Genomic DNA, 24,734 nt, shown 5'->3' with positions numbered 1-24,734 from the left:
TCAGATACAGGACAGTTGTTTTAAGGAGTATTTTTGGCAAAACAGAGAGAGGCCAGTGATCTTGAGGCATAACTAGATACCCTTTGCAATTATCAAAATTTTTTAAGAAATCAAACAATTCCAAGTTTTAATAAGGATGTCAGAAACAGGGTCTTTGCAGGTAAAAGTGAATTGAATACAAATATACACACGTACATGTGCCCATTGGTGTAAGGGATATTAAACAGCATATTTGGGAAAACGGCATGTACCTCATTCAGCTGGCCTAAAACAACTTATGTCATTTTTAAAGGTTTTATAACCTTTTATATGTGCATTCATTATACAATGTATGCAATGTTATACAATGTATATAATGTTTTAGACAGGGTTTAAAAACACCCTTTTGCCCTGATATTTTAATTTCTAATTAAATTATATGTATTTTGTATGTTGTGATAGTTTTTTAGTACAGGTACAGTTTTCTTACTTAACTCTCCATGGCTGCTAAACATTCCAAGTAGAAAACATAATTGACTTAACTTTCCTCTCTTTTTTAACATTTGGAGGCCATATTGCCAATAATCTATACAAAAACAAAATACGCTTCACTGTGCACCTAACATACATGAAAAATCTCTTACGAAATTCATTATGTCCTTTTCATAGAGACAGAAAGTAAAACGGTGGTTAGCAGGGGATGTGGGGAGCAAGGAGTGAGGAGCTGTTTAATGGGCATAGAGTTTTGGTCTTGCAAGATGAAAAAAAGTTCGGAAAATTGGTTACACAACAATGTTAATGCACTTACCACTTACCACAACTTGAACTGTACACTTAAAAATGGTTATGATGTTAAATTTTATATCATGGGTATTTACCACAATTTTAGAAAAGAAGAGAAATAAGATTGCATCAATACTTATAAAAATATCATTAGTAAAAGTAAAACTGTTATAATGAAAAAAGTCCTAAAAATTCAAATTAATTAACATATTGGTTTTTTTAAGTACATATTTTTTAATTGCAATCCCATTAAAAAGTGGGCAAAAGACATGAACAGACAATTCTCAAAAGAAGATACTTATGCAGCCAACAAACATGAAAGAAGGTTCAACATCACTGATGATTACAGAAATGCAAATGAAAACCGCAATGAAATACCATCTCATGCCAGTCAGAATGGCAGTTATTAAAAAGTCAAGAAACAACATATTGTTTTTTCACAATAATTAGCATATTGTTTTTTAAAAGATACAAACAATGCTCCAATTCCAGAAAAGTCCGCACAAACAAGTTATCAAGGCAAGGAGAATAAAAGAGCTCCAGAGGGGAATCAAAAGTGACAAAAAGTGTTGGTAATATCTTCTCTGAATGAGGCAGTTACTAGAAGAAAGACAACCAAATTAAACTGAAGTCATGTTAATAGCTAGAAGGAATATTGCCTAAATATGGAAGTATTCCCATTTTTCCAAGAGAGCTGAGATCAAGTTAGCAACATGGCTATGGTTAGGTAACTAAAGAAAGTTAATTCATCTTTTGACACTAGTAATAGGAAGGCTATAGAGCCCATTCTTTCGGAAATTATGACAAATTATTATGTTCCATAATTCACCTCATTATTAGTTGATGGGGGAAAAAGTTTAAAACCCTGCACTTATGCCTGAATCCACTGTGAAAGGTCTAGTAAAAGAAATTTAAGTAAAAAATCAAGATGGCATCACTCCTTTCAAATGTTGATTAAATCCTCATTTCATAAATTATATAAAAAAGATTTTTAAAAAAGAAAGAGAAATTGCTTGAAAAGTTATTCAAATTGCAAATTATTGGTTTTGTTGAGTAGAAAGGAAGACATCAAACAAAATATAATAGTTTATTTGGAATCATCTTTATTTGGGCAAAAAAAAAGAAAAAAAAAGACTGCTTTTATGTGCAGAAGCTAGAGGTTCAGTTCCTAAGAGAAAAAATATTTTAAATATTAAAACCATAGCTTACAATGCTCATTCTGTTTCTATTCACTTCCTCCCATTATGGGAAAAATTTATGCAGAAGCTTGTCCTTCACAGATGTTAATTATCAGAATAATGTGAGCTACATTGTTCCCACTCTCTTTTACATAGCAAATCCCAGCAGAAGCTAAAGAATATAATAGATGTGGTACAAGTTGTTTAGAATTTGTAAATGCCACTAACAAAAGCTAATCATCAAAACCATTTTAAATCAAATATAGCAAGAATTTTATTTAATATCACTCAATTATTAAAAATAAAATTTAGAAACAACCAGCCCACATAGATTGGAATACTGATAAGGCATATTTGGATTTCATGAAAAATAATTGATTAAAAAATGTCTTTTCTTAAAAAAACAAACAACCCCATTAAGAAGTGGGCAAAAGACATGAACAGACATTTCTCAAAAGAAGACATATATGCGGCCAACAAATATGAAAAAAGCTCGACATCATCATCACGATCATTAAAGAAATGCAAATCAAAACCACAATGAGATATCATCTCACACCAGTCAGAATGACGATTATTAAAAAGTCAAGAAACAATAGATTCTGGAGAGGCTATGGAGAAATAGGAACGCTTTTACACTGTTTATGGGAATGTAATTTAGTTCAACCATTGTGGAAGATAGTGTGGTGATTCCTCAAAGACCTAGAGCCAGACATACATTTGACCCAGCAATCCCATTCCTGGGTATATACACAAAGGAATATAAATCATTCTATTATAAAGATACATGCATGTGTATGTTCACTTCAGTGCTATTCACCATAGCAAAGACATGGAATCAACCCAAATGCCCATCAATGATAAACTTGATAAAGAAAATGTGGTACATATATACCAAGGAATACTATGCAGCCATAAAAAGGACCAAGAGTACGTCCTTTGCAGGAACATGGATGGAGCTGGAAGCCATTATCCTTGGAAAACTAACTCAGGAACAAAAAACCTAAACACCGCATATTCTCACAAGTTGGAGCTGAACAATGAGAACACATGGACACAGGGAGGGAAACAACACACACTGGGGCCTCTTGTGGGGTAGAGGTGCAGGGAGAGGGAGAGCATCAGGATAAATAGCTAATGCTTGCTGGGTTTAATTCCTAGGTGTGGGGTTGATAGGTGCCGCAAACCACCATGGCACACATTTACCTATGTAACAAATCTGCACATCCTGCCATGTATCCTGGAACTTACAAAAGGAAGTTTAATCAAAGAAACAAAATAAATTTATCAAGTTTCACTAATGCCAAGAAATAATATGGCATTCTTATGATTTCACCCTATTCAAGATCTCAAGCACTACCAGGGCAAGAATTTAGATGCTGTATGTACAGCATCTAATCAATGTCTGGCTTATCATAAATGCTCAATAAGTACTTGTCGAATGAAATATTTAATAAAACAATGAAAAGCAATAAATATAAATTGCACACCATTAACTTTTAATCACAAAGACCTATCTTAGAATGAATAAGTGGTGGTGTATGCATTGGCTTTGAAGGCAGTTTCAAAACCCTTTAGCTCTGCTTGTCTCCCTCTTACCCTCTAAACCCTACCTGCCTGCCTCCGTGCTCCAAATACCATCATGAAAGTTGCACTCCTCTAGGTTCAAAGAATTAACAGTATGTTAGAAGAATAACAATAATCTATGGGATTCTCACAGAAGAGGTGGGTTTTAATAGCAAGCAGAATAGGACAAAATGAAGCAGATTAAAAATAGAAGATATTATTGGAACTAATGGCAGTAACAAAGATGCTCAATGCATGTTTCTTGAATAAATGAGTAAATTCATGACTAAAGGAGAGGTGAGAATGTGTGTGTTGAAAGTAAGAAAAGTAAGAAGGTTCCAGCAGCAGCTAGAAGGGATGTCTCAGGATGTGTCAGTGCTCTCTCCCCAACTTCATCTCCTTCAGCTGAGCCTTCCACCAAAGCCGCCCAAATAACTAAATGCTTGATAAGTAAACATCGTTGTAAGGTAAGACATCTACCCCCCACCATGCCTGCACACTTTCAACTAGATCACCATCCTTTAATCCTTACTGTCTGAAATCATTTGGAGCTATTACTGGATGGCAGCAAGAGCCACAGACAAAATGTCTTTCTTATCCCAGTGTTTTTGCCTGGGACAGGCATGGTATTGAGCTCTGGAGAAACATCATTGTGTCCCTGGGGAGAGGGGGATGAGAATGGGTGCCAAGGATGGCTGCTTTGATATATCAGAGCACAGCCCTGAAGAGGGGAAGTTGGCCAAGAGTTGGAGAAACTCATTCCTGATGAAGGCTAGAGGGAGATCTGGGCGTTTCGTTTTCTTGGAAAATCAAGGAAGCCAGTATGGCTGGAGCCATGTGGGTGAGTGGGTAGGGGCAGGCCAAGGTCACAGGAAATGAGAGGTATGACAAAATTAAGGTCTTCTAACCTGCCAGTGACTCCACCTGATTCCAGTCTGGCTGCCTGATGGAGTTCAACCATTGTCCCCAGGGCTCCAAGAAGCACAAGATCTTAATCCCTGATTCCCCAAACTGCTCAAGTTAGTACACTTGAGGTTGGTCTCCTCCCTTTTAACTTTATGCTTAAGTCCATCAAAGTAGTCCAGCCAAACAGGTAAATACATTGGTGTTGCTATACAGTGAGGAATAGGACAAGAGGGTGAGAGAAGAGAAAAAAATACCCAACCAATATTAAATCCCTCAGCTCTGAACCATGACAGCATTCTGAGAGTGGATCACGCCCTTCCTCCTGTTTACTGCAGCCACAGAGACACTAGCCCTTCTTGCTGTTAACTTTCTATACCATATTGGTTTTGTGTTAGGGTCCCATTTGAATAAATAATAAGAAGAAGGCAGTGCAAGACAATTTAAAGTCCAAAGTAGGGATTCAGTGATGACAGGGTCAGGACAGCTATCCCCAAATATGCCACATCTTTCAAAATGGAAGAAGCAGGAAGTTCTCTCTCACATTCTCCCACCTTGCTTTCCTAAAGCAGGTCATAAGACCCTCATATGTGAGGGGTGCCCTTCCTATACCCGGAGAAAAAGAACATCCTTATCTCTGAAGACAAAGGGTCACAGAGAAGAATCTGAACAAAGAGGTCTTGCCAAGCTTCCTTTGTCCTCTCCTATTTCTCTACAACTGTCCCTTCTTCATCAAACCTGCTAGAAAGAACATGCGGGATTAACCATTTCCTTGGGTCTTCATTTCCTTATGAAGCTTCGCGTGCCTTATAAAACTTAGATAAATTTCTATGCTTTTTTTCTTGCTAATTTGTCTTTTATTACAGGAGCCTCGGCCATGAATGAGAAAAAGTAATTTTTCTTCCTTAAAGTGACAATGGTATCTCTCTATTAGAATCTGGACTTGATCATGTGTTCTTTCAAAGACATGCTAAGGTTATATATTTAAATATCCTTTAAATATTCCGTTACTCTTTCAATACAAAATTTAGCATGTTTTCACTTCAACTGCTGTAAAACTCTTATCATGTTTACATTAAGATACAGATGCTCCTGTAGTCTCAGCTACTCCTGCTTGAGCCCAGGAGTTTGAATCCAACCTGGGTAACATAGCGAGACCCCATCTCTAGTTTTTTAAAAAAGAAAGAAATTAAACAAATGAACATGTTTATGAGGTTAAAATAATTTTATAAAGCAAAATAAATTTCAAAAATATGTACACTAATTAAACATAATTTAGATTTCTGATATAATAATTTTGATGTCTAATTTTATCTACTAATTTTGTGGCTAATAGTGAGGCAGGATTTAGATTTATTGTTTCCAAAATACAAGTAATTTTTCACTATTTTAAGTTACTTTTTACTGCTTTCTACAGTCATGTATCACTTAACGATATGGATATGTTCTGAGAAGTGTGTCCTTGGGTGATTTTGTTTTTGTGAAAACATCATAAAGACTGTATTTACACAAGCCTAGATGGTATAGCCCACTGCACACCTAGGCTACACGGTATAGCCCACTACACACCTAGGCTACACCGTGTAGCCCACTACACACCTAGGCTACACGGTGTAGCCCACTACACACCTAGGCTACACGGTGTAGCCCACTACACACCTAGGCTACACGGTGTAGCCCACTACACACCTAGGCTACACGGTGTAGCCCACTACACACCTAGGCTACACCGTGTAGCCCACTACACACCTAGGCTACACCGTGTAGCCCACTACACACCTAGGCTACACGGTGTAGCCCACTACACACCTAGGCTACACGGTGTAGCCCATTGCTGTTAGGCTACAAACCTGTAAAGCAGGGTGACTGTACTGAATACTGCAGGCAATTGTAACACAAAAGTAAATATTTTTGTATCTAAACAGAGAAAAGGCAACATATGTTGCTGAACGTTCCAATGGCTATGTCATTGCTAGGCAATATGAATTTTTCAGATCCGTTATAATCTTATGGTCCCACCATCGAGTAGGCAGTTAATCGTTCACCAAAACCACATTATGCAGCTCATGACTGTACTCATGACTAATTGTATACACTGCACAGAGGCCTATATCACCAGTGATTTTCACTGCACTTAATAAATTGCAACCTTCTGAAATGTGTGATGGATGAAAGAATGCGCAGAACAAACGAATAGTGCACGTCTTTAATACTCAGTTTCATCTCTTTTCATTTAATTCCATTAATTTCTCAGATACATCCTGTTATACAACTGCCATAGCAGAAACTTTTACATATTTGTATCCCAAAAAGTTCGTGAACTGTGACTCCATCTGAATGTGTCTTCCCGGCAGGCCAGGCCTTGCCCGCATGTGGGGCTTGCTTTTGTGTGCCCTCTCTAAAGACAATCTGGATATGACACTTCATCTGCTCACAGGGGTCTCATCATTTCCAGTTTCTGTTTCTAAATCTGCTCACTAGTAATGATTTTACTTTCAAAATAAGAGAGAAAGGGGACATAAAAAATGGATTTGCTTGGCTATTTAGGTTTTTCTTATTTTTGAAATGTGAAAAGTACTTTTCACAAAGGAAATACATATTTGCATAAACTCACAAAATATTTATGTTGAAATGTACAAAACACAGTCATTCATGATTCCTTAATTAGGGTTTTAGTGGAATAAAAATTTAATTAAAATATAATTTGTTAATTCATTAGTGTTGGGTTATAACTCTTACACTGATTTTCAGTACTAGGTCCTGAAAGTGCACAATTTATTAGATTATTTTCATTGCATTCTCTTTAACACTTTATTCTTTTTAGTATCACTGCATTTTAAACAGGGCAAAGTATTAAGTTAGGACTCTTATTTTAAAAAATAATTTAGACAATATTACCAAATAGCCTACACATTAATGTCACCTTATTTGGAAAATTTCCTCTGACCACCCCACAAAAGGGTGCTATATCCTCTCACAACTCTCTCTCTCACCCTGCTTTACTTTTCTTCATACTATTACCATTTATCAGTCTCTATATTTATTTGTTTGGTTGTTTCATTTTTCCTACTGTAGTGGAAGCTCCATGAGGACTGAGAATTTCACTGCTTCATTCACTGCTCTATTTCCAGAGTAAAGCAGGGTCTGACACCCAGTAGGTACTCAGGTAATGCCTAGCAAGTGAATGATGCTTCTTACAAGTTACATGAGCACCAACTGGATAGTACATATTTAAAGACAACACATAGATAAGAATGCAATTTAAATATGATCAGATCACTGGGGTTTAAATGAACAAATACTTTTCTTCATCAATCAGCAATATTCAGTGAGCTGATACTATACAGGTTTGAAAAGTACTGCAAACTACATTCTATAAGAAAACAAAAATAAATAGAGCTACCAAAAGATCTATGGGGCCTGTAAAGAAAATTTAAAAGTCACAGATAACCACCCTCATTCTTGGTTCGCAAGTAGATGAAAATTCAAATTGCTACTGTATTCAACAAACAAAAATATATGAAAAGTATAAAAATGTATTTTAATGAATCATTTGAAACATCAGCCTTAAAATATTTACTCATGTTGTATCAGGGGCTAAGGTAGGTCAAAGTTAAATAACCCTGCTCCAGTTCTTCTGCAGTCCACCATCTTGAGGGGAGATGGGAAAACAGATCACTATCTTACTCAGTGATGAGACCGGTAATAGCGTATGCTGGTTTCCCAGAGAAGGGTACTCAATCTGGCCTGGGAAAGTCAGGAAAGACTTTTAGGAGACTGTAAGAGCCGAGCCAGGTGTAAGTAGATGAGCAGTTATAGGCTGAGCAGAGGAGGTGGATATGGAAGCAATGGAGGCATTCAAGAGAGGCCAGCATTGTACAGGTTCAGAGACAAAAAGAGAGGCAGCATGGTTGGTAATCTACATGCACAGAGATGTCTGATGTACAAAGTACAAGACAGCAAATGATGAGAAGAACAAAGTGATTGTTTAAGAAGCCACATAATGATGCTTTACAGTAATAGCATGCAAAATTTCTTACCAAAAAGGTTTTCTGCAATACTAGTATATTCCATAGAGGATTATTCATTTGGTTGTGGAGCTCGTTATTTGTGCAAATTGATCGACATTCTAATATTATTGGCCAGACAAAATATTACTGGTAATATTGCAACTAACCAATACATTTTACTTTCACCTTCTTCCATTTCTGCAATAGTACAGTCATAGTCACCACAGTCCACATTTCTTTCTCATGAAATGAACCATCTGCTAAATTGCTGCTTGAGATTTGAAGCTAGTCCCAATTGTTAGTTTATTAAATGTAATAAGTTAGAATAATGCAGTGTTGAAATTATAGCCCACACCAACAGAAAAAGCAAGAGATTCCCAAATAGAATTATAAAAATCTTAACTTTTGTATTTTTTTGACTTGTGGTTTTAATATTACCAATCGAATACACTAGCACTTCTCATAATGCATTTAAAATATATAAATAAAAATTTATGTAAATGAACAGTCTTTTTGTGCATATATAAATTACTTAATCATTACCCAAGCAACTCTTCAAAAATAAAAATTAATAATAAATCTACAGTGATTATTTCTATGAAGATGATTTCTAAACACTAAATTACCTCCAAGTATTTTTTTAAAAATACTTTTTAAAAAGTATTTAATGATGTTTAGTAAAATGTTATGCAACTTACTGCAAATGGAAAGCATTTAAAAGATGTTTTCCAATGGAAGGGTTAATGCTTCTCAAGAGATTCATATTAATAGATATGAATATTGAGAAGATAAAGGTCTCCTTAGGATAACCCCACCCACCTTAATTTTACAGTATGAAAATTAAAATCTTGGCTGGGTGCGGTGGCTCACGTCTTTAATCCCAGCACTTTGGGAGGCTGAGGCAGGCAGATCACCTGAGGTCAGGAGTTTGAGACCAGCCTGACCAACATGGAGAAACCCCGTCTCAACTAAAAATACAAAATTAGCTGGGTGTGGTGGTGCATGCCTGTACTCCCAGCTACTTGGGAGGCTGAGGCAGGAGAATCGCTTGAACCCAGGTGATGGAGGTTGCGATGAGCCGAGATTGCGCCATTGCACTCCAGCCTGGGCAACAAGAGTGAAACTCCATCTCAAAAAAAAAAAAAAAAAAAAGAAAAGAAAAAAGAAAAATCTTTACCCCAGTACTGAAATAGGAACAAAATGTCTACACATATTTGCATATACATGTAAATACACACATACACATGCACATACTATATACATACAAAAATGAGAGTTGTGGGTTGGCACAACATTTTTATGTTTTTCCTTTGTGATTTTTCCAAATCCAAGTTTTGCTATGTTCGAAAGAGTTTTAATTTATGTGTGTTTGATTACACACACACATAGACAATCATGCAATACACATCAGCTTACATAAAGGTAACTTGCTTACACAAAGGGATTTCCATGGGAAATACAAAACATATGTTATTCCACTGATTTTTTTTTTTTACTTGAGGAAGTATTAGAATTGGTCTAACATTGAGGAAAGATTACATCTCAAGATGGTACTTTAATCTGCATCTAAGCAAAGATATTCAGTTAATTGAGAAAACAATTTTACAGAATTAATAGAAAGACCTCTGGTCAATATGGCCAAAAAAAGCTATAAATACTGGAGGAAAAGTAAAATAAAATAAAATAAAATAAATGCATAGCCACTCTCAAAAGTAAGATCGGCAAATACTAAGTCCCCAGAAATGAAAGGGAAACTCAAATCTAGAGCAGTGAGCGGGAGCCCAGTGAGGAAACGTGAAGGCTGATTCACATCGAAAGTGGTTCAGAATGTGCGTCCTGCAGAGACGAACCTGAAAGCACACCACACGGCTGCCTTCATAACCCAGGCCGCGAGCGACTCCCACAGAAGGCACATTCCAATTCACACCCCAGGAACTCAAGGTAATACATGAGTATGAAAAAGAACCTCAAATGAGTGACTTAAAAATACAATCTGATAAAGACAGTAAGAGAAACCAGAAAGTGAGAAAAATATAAGAGTAGGCAGATCTTTTTAAGAAACGAATATAAATTCCAGAACTGATATTCACTGAAAATAAATGTGAAAAAATTTCAACAAATTATACAGTAGATCAAACTAGTAAATTATTAAGTTGGAAGACAGAGTTGAGGAAATCACCTACAACACACAGTGAATTAAAAAGTGAACGAAACACAGTTATTTAAAAAGATAGAAAATAAGAGAACAGAGATGAAGAGACGTGAAGGCTGGAATGAGAAATTCCAGCTCGTATTTAACCATGACTCCAGATGTCTTCAGACTTAAATCAGACTGAATCCCAAGCACGATAAATCTTTAAAATTCACAAATAGGTTAAAACATAATTTTTTTTCAAAGCGTTTATTTCAAAGTACAGAGTAGAACATTGAAGTCAGTAATATCTTATTGATACTTGGGATTGCCACAATATGTAGATACACAGGTATGTGGATTGACTACCTAAAGGTCATTTTAAAGGTAAAATTTATTATTTCTTAATATGGCAATTAAAAAAACTGAAATACAAGAAAAATGAAAGTGTCAGCAAGCTGCACTCCCTGAAATAGATAACCATTTATGAACTGGCAAAAGTTTTATAGAGACTCTCACTTTGAAAAGTTTGTCTACAGAAATTATTTGAACCAGATCACTGAAGTAGCAAATGTTTAACACATACTGCATAAAGGATTAAGAATTATGATCTATGCAAGAGGAAGCAATCTGTCTTAAGACTTGATATATACTCTTTGAAAGGACTTTCGGTTTCTTCCTTGAATAGTGATCTATTCTAGTCAATAAGCTTCTTAAGACCAGAACTCATATTATGCAGGTTACAGAGCCCATCACCATGTCTTTCCCATTATAAGTGCTCAATTCCTTTATGAATAGACAAGTCACTGTAGCCTAAGTGTTAATGAGATCACATTACTTCTCTGCAAAGGAATATAGTCCATTGATGCACAAAAATGAATTGGACTCAGTGTTTTTAAATAGCATCTTGACACAAATCTCTGACACATTATCTCCCAACATACCACAAAATTATCTATGAAGATACAGAAAAAGAGGAAAATGTAACATGCAATGGCAAATCAGTATAATAACAAACGTGCAGGCAGAAAATAAAGGGAATTTCTACAGAAAATGAGATCAATTGAATTGGATTAGAAAACCACAATTCATAGTCAACTTATGTTTTGCAACCAGAGGCACCAATCCAAAAGCAGGTAGTCAGCTTTTTCATCTCTCCCACACTTTCTGATCCCCCTTCCTGGCCCTGTCAGAAACATAAGGTCTAGAATAAAAGGGTGACGGTGGCGGCAGGAGGGACTAGGCCACCAGCCTGCTACCTTGAAGTAGTTGCCTTTCAAGACAAAGCACTATCCACTTCCATTCACCCTTCCTACATCCATTCACAGTCAACTCAAGAAACAACAACAAATCTCTGTAGGGACAGAGATTTCTGGTACCATATTGCATTCTGTCCTAGAAACTAGTGTGTCCCACAAGCAAAATGCTATAGGTAAAGGCAGGCGAAGACAAAGCTGGGTACCTGTTCCTTTTAGGGATTATAGGTATTTGTGTACTCCAGCTATCTCAGTGTCAGAAGTTACAAAGTCCCCTTTTAGGCCAGCAGAACAAGACCAGGTGAAACATGCTCATGCTAGACACTGGGTATTGGCCAGGTGCAGGGCAGTTTACCTAAGCGAAGCTAAAATTTGAACTGGTGGCAGTAATGGATAGATCCATACCAACAAAAATAGGAAACATAAGAAAGCTCTGGCCAGGCACGGTGGTTCATGCCTGTAATCCCAGCACTTTGGGAGGCCTAGGCGGGCAGATCACGAGGTCAGGAGATCGAGACCATCCTGGCTAACATGGTGAAATCCTGTCTCTACTAAAAAAAATACAAAAAATTAGCCAGGTGTGGTGGCGGGCGCCTGTAGTCCCAGCTACTCGGGAGGCTAAGGCAGGAGAATCGCTTGAACCCAGGAGGTGGAGCTTGCAGTGAGCCGACATTGCACCACTGCAATCCAGCCTGGGCAACAGAGCAAGACTCCGACTCAAAAAAAAAACAAAAAAACTCTGCCAGAAGTTAAAACAAGGATAAAGAGATAAAAATATTGAGGGAGATAATGATAGAAATAATAGAATAGAAATGTATAATCTACATGTAATATTTGTTCTAAGAAAGAAAATAGAAAATTGGGACAGAGTGACAATAAGTAATATTACAAAAGAAAACTTTCCTCAGTTGAGAAAAAGTTTCAAGTAAGTAGACAATAAGCTTACTGTAGTAAAGGAAGAATACACAAAAGGAAAAGAAAAATACATGGAAGCAATTTTTAATTACACAAAAATAGTGCAGTTACCAAGGCTGTTAAACAAAACAAACAAACAAACAAGAATAGATTGACATTAAAGGAATAAAATCAGGCTAGTCTTAATTTTTCAGCATATATACATAGCATCTTGACACGAATCTCTGACACAGTATCTCTCAACATACCACAAAATTATCTGTGAAGATACAGAAAAAGAGGAAAATGTAACATGCAATGGCAAATCAGTATAATAACAAATGTGCAGGCAGAAAATAAAGGGAATTTCTACAGAAAATGAGATCAATGGAATTGGATATACATAACATAATAACATATGTTATATGTTATACATATACATATATGTTATAATATATGTTATAATACATATGTGTTATAATATACATAACATAACATATGTTATTAATAGAATACAAAGATGTTATCTTCTAAAGAGATATGAAGGGAAGCAATTGTAATTTAAGAATGTTAATTTCAATTAAATTGTGTTTTATGTACAAGAAAGTTGAAATTTTATATTTTCAAGATACTCAAGAATTCAGAAATATTCAAACCATATACCTGGTTTTTTAAGTGTTTAAAACTATGCATGAACAGAGAGAGATCAATCTAAAAAAGAACTCAAAATTTGAGAATTTATGGCTACAAAGGTTGATGGGTTTTCCTTTATTCAGATTGGAACCCAATCTTAGAAATTCCATCAGAGCATTTGTTGTAAAGACAGTCTCTTAGAGTAGGGGCAGAGGTTGGCTTTAAAATGATTCTGTCAACTCTGTCCATTTCTATACTTTTCCCAATAGCAAGAAATGTGCTTCATACATAATGAACTTTGTGAAAATAGTAGTTACTATGCTCTTCAAAAACATGGTAACGACATGTTCACAAAGACAAGCCTGCTTATGTGGTTGGGCACCATGCCATGAGAATTACTACAGGAAACGCCATGTGTGTGCATCCCTGCTAACATGGAGCTTTGCATAGAAACATGTTTGGGTATCTCTTTTCCAAAGGTCTTAGTAATGACCGCTGAAAACTTAAACCTGTACATTAAAAGATGATTGTCTTTTTCATTGTCATTAAACTGGAAAAAACTATTAGAATTCCTGTGGCAGTATGTCCACTATGAATCTCCTCTCTTAATTAGGACCATGAATGTTCCTTTGAGTTCCTTAAAAATTATCATGTGAAACACAGTTTCGACAAAATAAAAAACATACATACATGTAGAAAAAAGACAACAAAAACATCAATATACTAAAAGTTGTTATCTGGGAGGATGATACTTTGACTACTCAAATGAAAACATCAAACAAAGAATGATTTTTTTGTTGTTGTTTACAAGCATACTGCCAATCTGATTCCATTTGTCATCTGTCAAAGGACTTTTGATCTCAATAGTGCTTCAGTAAAGAGAAGAGACATGTGATGAGTGATAAGACAGGAGGGAACCATTCATTAAATTACTAATTGGAATAGAACTGGAGATTAACCTTAGGTAGATATAGAAAATTCATCAAAGATCAATTTTTATCTCCAAACAGAACTTTCTGACAAGCAGTGACACACATTTTTTGTTTAAAAATTAGAGTACTGATACTTCTACAATGTCAAAATTTACCACTGAGAGGGTGGCAGTGACACATTACTTCATGGGATGCTAAGTGACAATATGGGTGGCAGCTTAGCTTTGGTACCCTTAGCACTACCAAGACCTACTTTTCAACCGTGGTGGTCATCTGACTTAAAAAGCAGGAGTGATTTGTTTTTCTTCTAGTTGTCAGTCTATTGAGATCTGAAACTTACAACATTTCTGGTTTCCCCTTGGGTCCCTGGTAATGTGAATTGTCTTTAGCCAATGCCAAACAAATCACTGTCACAGAGCAGCAGTCGACCTTTCTTTTCAATCTATGCACTTTCCAGGAGTTATAAATCGGTTGACTTTCAAGCTCGATGAGATGGCATATGCCCTAGTTTGAAGAACAGATGGAGGCTTGGGGGAAAATTGTTTCTGCAGGCTTGCTACAAGCAGCTCTGCTCCATAAAAGTGAACCATTTGCACTAATTTCTCACATAAATTATATAGGCAGCAGGGAGCACCAGCCCATTCAGCAGAAAATCTTTCTTCTGGTTTTCAGAGGTCATCTAACCAATTTAAATAAAAGTTATTTCTGATACATGGCTGTATTTTCATGCTGTACACTGTCAAGATGTAGCAATTTACATCAAATAAAAGAGTGGCATTAAGAATAGTACACTCATTGCCAGAGGATTTTTTTTTCAAGACTTCTGGGATAAGCTCTGTCTATTAATTAATCACAAAGGAAATAATTGTGGGAACGTGACAGATCTCTTGTATAAAAATAAGGTAAATTGTCACTTCTCTTGTAAAATTTGCCTTGCAAATTCTACTAAGTCCTGTTATCCAAACTCAAGCTTTGGCAGTTATCAAAAGAAACAGAAGCCCAGGACAATTCTAAGAGAACATTCATTCTCCTTGATGTGAAACAAATTATTCAGCTCAAATAAATTTGCCTACAAGATTTCAAAAGTCAATATCAGTTTTACCTTAGGGGCAATAGATATAGCATTATTTTTTAAATCCTTAAGAAATTGAAACATTAAGAAATTGAAGGTACCAAGGGACAAAATTAAAACTCAAAATTACAGAATCTTGTGAATATTCTGATAGCAAATGGATCGAGTATCACATCACAGTGTGATTTACTTTAAAATGCAATCATATTTACAGCTAATGAGCTATCCTGAGTTGGGGCTGATTTGAATTGTAAGAAAATGTGTGCATACTTTTATAATAATTGTATGCAATAACTGTTTTTCCTACTAGGAAATTATCAGTTATGTCAATGAAAACAGTCACATTGTCAGAGCTTTTTATAGTTCCTGAATACCAATGCTGCTGAGAAATAAAAAGAACTAGAAAAAAAGGAGAAAGTGCCAGAGAAGAAATACTGAATGGAATTGTCAGTCAACACATAATTAAAGGTGTTGTCTGAGACACCATTAGTGGAAATTATAAAGGCTGATTTATGCATCTAATTAATGTATTCACAGCATTTCCTTTACTTGGGTGTTCAAGTGCGACATACATTTTCAGTCCTTTAGAAAGGGAAGCGAACTTGTCATTTTGAAAGCAAACTTTAAGGGATCAGTAGTCATTGGAAAGCATTCATGTATAACCTAAACAGCATCCTCCTGGTAAAAGTTCAACCCCCTCAAGACTGTTGCATATCATTCTGGGACCTAAAGTGCTATGGATTCAAATTAAATGTGCTGCTGCTAATATTTCCATTTCACTACCAGAAGAATTGATCTCTGTGGCAAATTTGTACTCAGTATTTGTTCTTTGAAGTAGTCCATGAACATCTCACAGTTATTTTAATAATTATGAAACAAAACTAATTTGAATGCTCATAATTTAAAAGGGCCATAGAAATCACCTGGTATATTGTTGTCACTTACAGATAAGGAAAGTGAGGCCTATGAAGCAAGAGAAATAAAACTTAAAAATAATCAGCTCCCGTATGCTTTACTTTCATTCAACAAGTATCCCTGGGTGCCTGCCCTGTGACAGTACTGTTCTAGGTACCAGGAAAGTGAGTGAATAAACCAGAAATACAGACAAAGATCTCGCCTTATAGGAGTTCAGGATATGCCTATTTTTACTAACATTGTTACTGGATCCATTTGGGGTCCCTATGGTTTTCATTTCTCTCATCTCTTATTTATGCTGACTTTATAGTTTTTTTGTAAGACAATTTAAATCCATTTTGAAATAACGTGGGGTATAAATATATAAATGACACATTTATGTCAACATTTATTTATAAAAAGTATTAAATGTTTATAGTTACCTGATTAATATTAATAAGTCTTTTTTAATACAAAACAAAGTCTGGAGATCTAAATTTTAATCAACAGGTACAATTACTATATTAACCTAAGGGGAAATTTGCCTCCATGGTGAGATTTTATATATCTCTAATAGGGCAGTGAAGAAGACACATTTTTGGCAGTGAGTAGAGGCCACCTAAGTCCATTCTCACATATACCTGCTCATATATATCAGTTCTGGTTTTATTAATTTCATTTCAATATAGGTGGCTAGAGAATATCATTTACATGTCAAAGAAGAAAAAACAAGAACGCAGAAAGGCCTCTGGCATCTCTGCTACTCTGGACAAGGACCATCATGACATTGCCAGGTGTGGGTTGATTGGGTGCTATGCGGGGAGTGGGGAGGGATTTTGGACAAAATACAAGTCCATTTTGAGTTTCTCCCTTTCAGATTTGAGAGGTCTGTGATTTTGTTGAATTCGTGAAAGGGTGGTATTATATCCTGATTTTCCTAGAGGGTTACAGGTTTATCTATGTCCTATTCAGATACCTCTGATATCTGGGACATTCTTATGCCTGGTTATTAGAAATTCAGTGGAAAACAAGACCGCCTTAGTGCATGTCATATTCTGTCACATAGCACATTATCATGGAGAAAGATGACCTGTATCAATATCTACTACATCAAAATGCCTAGAAAGTGAATGATTTTAGAGACACCTTTATGTAGGTGTAGCTGTTTCCATCTTCAAAATAAATGAATGGTTTATAATACGATATAGTTATTTCTAAAAATTGACAGTGCCTCAGGTATTTATCTTCATCTCTTTCTCTTGAGGTCTCTATTGAAGTGACCGTTTCAAAACCACTTGTATGCTTCTCTTCGCTCTTTATTTACACAGCAGAGGTAGAGACAATGGGCCGCGTATTTTACCAATTCATATAGCATTTCTTCCCTCCCCAGATGCCCATATGGAAAACCTTTACAAAGAGCCCTGTCCCCACCCTGATCACCATCCGTAGAAGTGTGTGATTTATATTACAGAAGGACAGAAAATTAAAGGATGGCAATTTAAGATGAGAAAACTCAAACACAATTTTTAAAATTCCATCATTCATCTGATTATCTGCTTTGTAACTTATCCAGAAAGCTTAGCTCTTTTCTCATCTGTTGCCAATAATGTGGATATTGAAGACAGCAAAAGAATCGACAGTCGTATTTCCCAAATGTTAGAGGGGTCAAGGAAAATGTAGCAAAAGAAACAGATTAACATTATTTGTGTTTGAGTATTCCTTATGCTTTTTTATAACTACAACCATTGATAATCAAGAATTCTTTAGCGATATTTAGAAAATGCATATTTAAAAATTAAAAAAAACACTATTACTGGGCTTGCCTGGTAGATTTCATATTTGAGATGAGATCTATTCATCTTTCGTAGCTCATGAACTTGCCATTGATAAGTATATAGAAATTTTCACTACAAACATTTTGCAAAACTTTTCTCATATTTACCGATAAATTTATGATATGCATAGAAAACCATGACAAAAAATCCATAGATGAGTCCCATTTTTTCACTTTAATAATAAAAATTCTAACATAGTGATAGCCTTCTATCTATCTGGGTAGCAGATTCAGGCATTTATTTCTGACTGCCATTATCTTAATCTGGAGCTGCATAGTCTAATATGGTAACCATGTGGCTATTTAAATTAAAATTGAAATTAAATAAAATTAAAAACTGAGTTCCTCAGTCTCAGTAGGCACATTTCAAGTGCTTAATCACCACATATGGCCAGTTGTATCATATTAGATGGTGCAGATGTAGAACATTCCACCACTACAGACAGTTGGATCAGACACTGCTGCCATCTTCAGAGATGCCACAAGAAAGAGATGAAGCTGCAGAGACGACGACACGCAGCCTGCCACGTTGTTTTGGCATCTGGAACAAATGACCACTTCCATGTGCATGAAACTGGTACTGAGAGTAGGGTGTGGGCTGAGAAACCTAAGCATGCAAAGACATCTGTCTGTCTCTAACTCTTGCTTCTACTTTCTGATATTACCATAGGGTGCCTTTGTTATTTCAAGAACACACGATGGCTCCTAACCTGGTGAAGATCAGGTCAGCTAATCCAGAAGAAGTAGAAGAGGAGTCTGAGAACCTGGGGAGGGATCCCCAAACCAGCACCTTCACAGACTGGAATGACCGTGAGAGGCTGGGGCAGCCCGTGCCAGGGTTTAGAGCAGTGCGTCCTAAGTGCTTCAGAGCCACAGGCTCTGGAAACACTGATAAAAATGTAGACCTGCTTCTCACTTAGTTATGTGCATCATTTCAGGTGCTCACAAATCCACTTGGAGTCCCTAGGGTATCTGAGGAGAGTTGAGAGAGGGCCGGTGTCCTCGGAGGGAAGCACTGCTCCTCAGGTGTCCTCAGTGAGGGATGAGCTATGACACTGAGAGCAGACGTTTGCATGGCCAGAAACCGGTGCTCCGCCCACGCACAAGAGAAGAGTGCAGGGTCTTGGCCTCTTGCTTTTATTTTTTTGTGGGGGACAGATGGCCTGCTTCCTTCAACACTCAAGAGTTCTTCCTTAGGAATGGCATGCTAAAACAAGTCCCTCCTCCTATTTAGCACCAGATTGTCCTTTCATCAAATGTGCCATGAAATAAATATGAAACTATGGATAGATGGTTGCCAAACCTATGTTTAATAATCTTAATGTCTTGGCCGGGCACGGTGGCTCACGCCTATAATCCCAGCACTTTGGGAGGCCGAGACAGGCGGATCACGAGGTCAGGAGATCGAGACCATCCTGGCTAACACAGTGAAACCCTGTCTCTACTAAAAATACAAAAAATTAGCCAGGTGTGGTGGCGGGCGCCTGTAGTCCCAGCTACTCGGGAGGCTGAGGCAGGAGAGTGGCGTGAACCCGGGAGGCAGAGGTTGCAGGGAGCTGAGATCGCATCACTGCACTCTAGTCTGGGGGACAGAGTGAGACTCCATCTCAAAAAATAAATAAATAAAATAAAAAATAATCTTAATGTCTTATCTTAAGTGTTACAGGAATGCAATTAAAATGTAGTAGACACTCTCTAAAAGAAGTACACAGCTTCCGGAATAAGATGCTATTACACTACCAGTGACAGCAAATAAATTGTTTCTTCTTTTTATTACGTTTTAGCTTGCTGAATCAGTACTATAATCAATAGTAGCTTAAGAGAATTAATATATCCGTAAAAAAGAAAAGCATTTTATATCCCTGCTGACTGTTGGATTATCAAAGATAAAGAAAATGATTCATCTCATATTTTTATTAATAATTTATTTTCAAAATGATTTTTTCTAGTCTCTATACTTCTGAAGGTTACTCATAAAATTATTTGAATCATAGTAAATCTATATAATTTATTTTCATTAATACGATTTATGTGTAGGTTATAATTACCTAAAACACCAAAAGCCACTCACTTTTTATAAAGAATTATGAATATTATTTTACTCAACAGGAATCAGGTTTTGAAGAAACTCCATTGTATTATCTTGTATGAGCCAGTACATAGACAGGCAAACACAAAACCCATGCAACCAATCAAATATCTGAATCCAAAAATCCAAACAAAACTTTGGAAATATATGCTTATATTAAGACTAAAGTATGAAAGTTAGTTATACACGCTATAAATTTTCTCTCATCATACGTACATTTTCACATAACAAGTTCACATTCTAACAGAGACTATTATAAAGGAGACAATAATGTTACTCACCTCTTTCCCACCCCCCCAAAATTTTATAGTAAGGTTTTCTAATAAGGATACCACCAAGTTCCTCTTGTAACATAAGTTGGAATAATTCTAAGTTCAATAACTGATATCGGATGACTGCTCAAGAATTACAAATGTTTGATAACAATATGAAAATATTTCAAAAGACATACTAGATATAATGCAAATAATCCTTTCAATGTTTCTATACAGGAAGGAAAAATTTAATTTTAATGCACCTTTTTAAGCTATTTACTTTGATTTCTCTGATTCGTAATTTTATTTTTAACATAAATTTATTTGTTACTAATTAAAAACAATTCCTGATTTGCTTTTGGCCACGACTGCTGGACTTCCCAGTTAAATGTGTCAATTGCTTAATTTAACTAATATTTGGCCAAAACCTTTTCTTGTCCTTAACCTGATGTGATACTCATAAGTGTGCACAACTGCTTTGCTGTCTGTAGGCAGAGAAGCCCTTTTAGCTGATAAATATCACCAAAAGCAAAGTCTTTGATAACAACAATAATTAAATAGCAGAAGCCGGTTAAAGACCAGCATTTATTTTTCTCAAATTAAATGTAAAAGCCTTCTCCGGTTAAGAGATTGGCAAGTTTTTACAAATAACATCAGTGAGCCTTTTATAAAGGAACACAACCACATTAGAATGGAGTCATTAGGCAATACATTTATTTTGAAGCCAATTAACCTTTTGTCAGAAAAATGTCTGTCCTGTAATGGCTTTGGCGGTGGAGGTCAGCCTCTAACAGGGCATGTGTGACAGCCATCGCGCTTGCTGACACAGGCTGGGACGGAGAGGAGAGCCAGGATTCGGATCGGCCTGCTTTTGTATTCTACTCTGCATTTCCAGGGAGCAGACAATCTTGACCTATCCATTTAGGTAATTAAAGCTTCCATTTGGAAGTGTCCTGCAGGAAGGTGAAATTTGGGGGAAATAAATGGCTGTTGCTCTCCGTATCCAGCCGCCAGTTCCATCATTTGATGGACTGCCTGAAACAGGCCGGGCTGCCAGGTTCTCATAAAAATAGAGATGAATTGGGCAGCAGACAATTCTCTAAGGCAAAGCAACTCTGTCATTTTCTTCTTTGCAGGCTATAATTTAATTGTTAGTCAAGGTGGATGGCTGACACAGGGGGGCTTTCTCTAAGAGCTTTCCCACCATCTTCCATTTGCTGAGAAATGACTCCAGTTTATTTACTTAGCAGCCAAGTGTGTTTGGCATTGGGAGACGTCACTTCAGCAGGTGCAGCTGGCCGGCACAGCTGTGCCCTGACTTACCTTCCAGGCGATCTTGTTTCCTTTCGAATCATGCTCAAGGGCAATTGGGAAGTCACCTCGCTCATAGAATTTTCGAAATGCTGTGGGCTTGGTTGGTCTTTCTTTAAATGCCCCTGCAGCTGGAGGGCCTCTCACCTTAATTGAAAAAAAAAAAAAAAAAATAGGGATCAGGTTTTAAGACATACTAAAAAAATTCACAATAAAAGAACTTTCTGTTTTTAAAGATTTCAGTTTGTATAAATATGTTGGAAGATAAAACCACATTATCTAATAACGGACAACAGAAATCTGTTAATTTAACACCTAGGGAAGAAAATGATTTTATAATCACTATTAAAAGTCTACTTTATTTCTAGCTACTTTAGAAAGCATTCCTAGAAAATGTCACTTAAAATATCACTTTATAGGGAAGAGAAGACAGATATTAAGTTTACGAAAAACATTTTAATAGAGGTGTCTTAAGCTTAGAATGTTAAAACTTTTACAATTTCAAATACTTATAAATTCTAATCTTGGGTCTGATATACTTTATGGAATACTGAAGTAATTTAAGACATTTCAGTTTTTCTATAAACATATAAAATAGTGGAATATGTTCTCATATTATGAATATTAACAATAAAACTACCAAAATGATATAAAAGTAATAATAAATTAGTGTAGAAAGAAAAAAGGTGCCTGCTATGTGTGTGTATAGCATACATTTGGTAACATGAATTCACAAGAAAGTAACATTAGAATAGATGAGAAATTAGAACCGATGAGAAACTTTCATCTCCAAAACTGAAATTTTCATTAAAGAAGAAATATTCCCTATAGAGTTATTTACATTGAATACATCTTTTAAATCTGTATTTACATTGGACCTAATTCATTAGATTACAAAATTGAAAGTAGTAAGTAAACTATTTAGAAAATAAGTGTACTGTTCTGTTCCTTACATATAGTCTAACCATGATTACTTTTCCCTGCTTATTAAAAAAAGGTAAATACTAGTCATTTTATATATTAGCTTAATAAATTCGTGATTACTTTGCTAGTACTATGGACAAAATAATATAACTTAATATTTTTAGTTATTTTATATGTTAATTTATAATATTTTTGTTAAAAACTCCAATTTTAACGAATATATTAACATATCTAAATAACATACAATAAATAAACATACAATACACATATTAGATATGAAAAATACATTGTATCTAATACATATATAAAAGGATTATGTTTGAAATTAAGTGTGGTATTAAGAAATACCTTATTACAATGATTAAATGCTGAAGTGGAGTTGAAGAGTGAGGTAACACACATTTATTAGAGTTTGGAATTTACTCCACTATATAGCACATTACTCCCAGTATATGATTATATGAGTAATTGAGGCAGCATTGGGTATTACCAGTAGGAAGGAAGATTTCCTTTTACTGATTGAAGATTAGGAATTTGTTCTGGAATTAGAGTTAATAGCCACCATTTTCAATCAAATTCATTCAATTATTAAATAACTGCATGTATTTAACAACTATCTTGTTCAGCTCTTTGAGCTGGAGGCTACATAAAAAGAACAGTTTTAACTATATTACTATCATGGAAACTGTAGAGCTGTGATTCCTGGACTTCTGAAATTCATGGAGGAGTAAATCTTGAATCACATTTTTGGGAATTGATAAATGATTGACAAATTTTTATGTTGCTAAAAAGTTTTTTTTTTTTTTTAGAAAATGTTGATGGTAACATCTACCAACATGGCACCATTTTAACACCCTCAAAAAAGTGATAGAATACAATCTAAAGAAAGAAAATTTGACCAAGTTAAATGAGCATTAATGTGTGAACAAATATTTATAGTAAATTATGTGCAATAGTGCCAGTGTATAGTGCATATATGTATGTGCAAGTGTGTGTGTATTGTTATTATAGAATACTGATTACTGCTCAGCAAAAGCCTCATTTATTTTATTTTGTTTTTCTTATTTAACTTTTTGTTAAGATAATCATAGATCCATATGCAGTTGTAAGAAATAACACACAGAGAAGACACATAGCCTTTATTTGCTTTCCCTAATGGGAATACCCTACAAACTGTGGTACTATATCACAACTAGGTTATTGACATTGATACAGACAAGAACATTTCTACCACCACAAACTTCCCTCAATTTGCCCTTATACAGCCACACTCTTTCTTGCCCTTAACCTTCATCCCCTAGCAACAACTATGTCCTCTTCATTTCTATAATTTTGTTATTTCAAGAATCATACAGCATGTAACCCTTTGGAATTGGCTTTTTTCACTCCACATAAATCTCTGTAGAATCATATAAGTTGTCGTGTGTACAGATTGAGTATCAAAGTCTGAAAAGCTCCAAAATCTGAAACTTTTTGAGCGCTGACATGGTGTTCACAGGAAATGCTTATTGGAGCTGAAAAAATCAAAAATCCAAAACACTTTGAATCCCAAGCATTTCAGATAAGGGGTAGTCAACCTGTATCAATAGTTCATTGCTGTTTAATGCTGAATGGTATTCCATGGCATAAATACATCAGTTTGTCTACCATCCACCTTTAAAGGTCATATGGATTATTTCCTGCATTCGGCTATTATGAATAAAGTTGCAAAATTTTTTGTAGATGCTCTTTATCAAGTTGATTACCTTTCCCCCCATTCTTATTTTTCTGATAGTTTTTCATTATAAGTAAATGTTCAATTGTTTCAATTTTTTTCTGCATCAATCAATATGCTTCTGTGATTTTTATTCTGTCACCTTTAGATATGGAGTTTTCTATTACAAATGTAATAGCCTTTAAAGTTATACAGCTACTCAAATAATCTGCTTCCTATTGGATAACTTACAGTAACATGTATTTTCTGAGGAATTGGCCCACTTTATTTAAGTTGTCAAACTTACAAGTGTAGAATTGCTTGTGATTTTTCTGTATTATCCTTCTGATGTCTGGAGGGTCTCTCATGATATCCATTCTTCATTTCTGATATTTGGT

General features: G+C 35.7%; 1 protein-coding gene across 5 annotated transcripts in view; it reads right to left on the bottom strand.

Moving 5' to 3' along the window:
- PACRG (parkin coregulated) overlaps positions 1-24,734 on the bottom strand; it is a 579,878-nt gene that overhangs the window by 472,268 nt on the left and 82,876 nt on the right. For all 5 annotated transcript variants that reach the window (XR_010117108.1, XM_063623395.1, XM_055269133.2 and 2 more), the window contains exon 2: positions 21,732-21,866. Coding sequence is in view for 4 of the 5 variants with exons in the window: in XM_063623395.1 (XP_063479465.1) it covers positions 21,732-21,866 (135 nt within the window). In the remaining variant the exon portion in view is untranslated. The remainder of the gene's footprint in view (positions 1-21,731; positions 21,867-24,734) is intronic.

This window comes from Symphalangus syndactylus, chromosome 2, assembly GCF_028878055.3.
Source record: "Symphalangus syndactylus isolate Jambi chromosome 2, NHGRI_mSymSyn1-v2.1_pri, whole genome shotgun sequence".
Classification (NCBI taxonomy): Eukaryota; Metazoa; Chordata; class Mammalia; order Primates; family Hylobatidae; genus Symphalangus; species Symphalangus syndactylus.
Note: the sequence above shows the minus strand (reverse complement) of the source record. Positions and strands in the feature narration are given on the sequence as shown.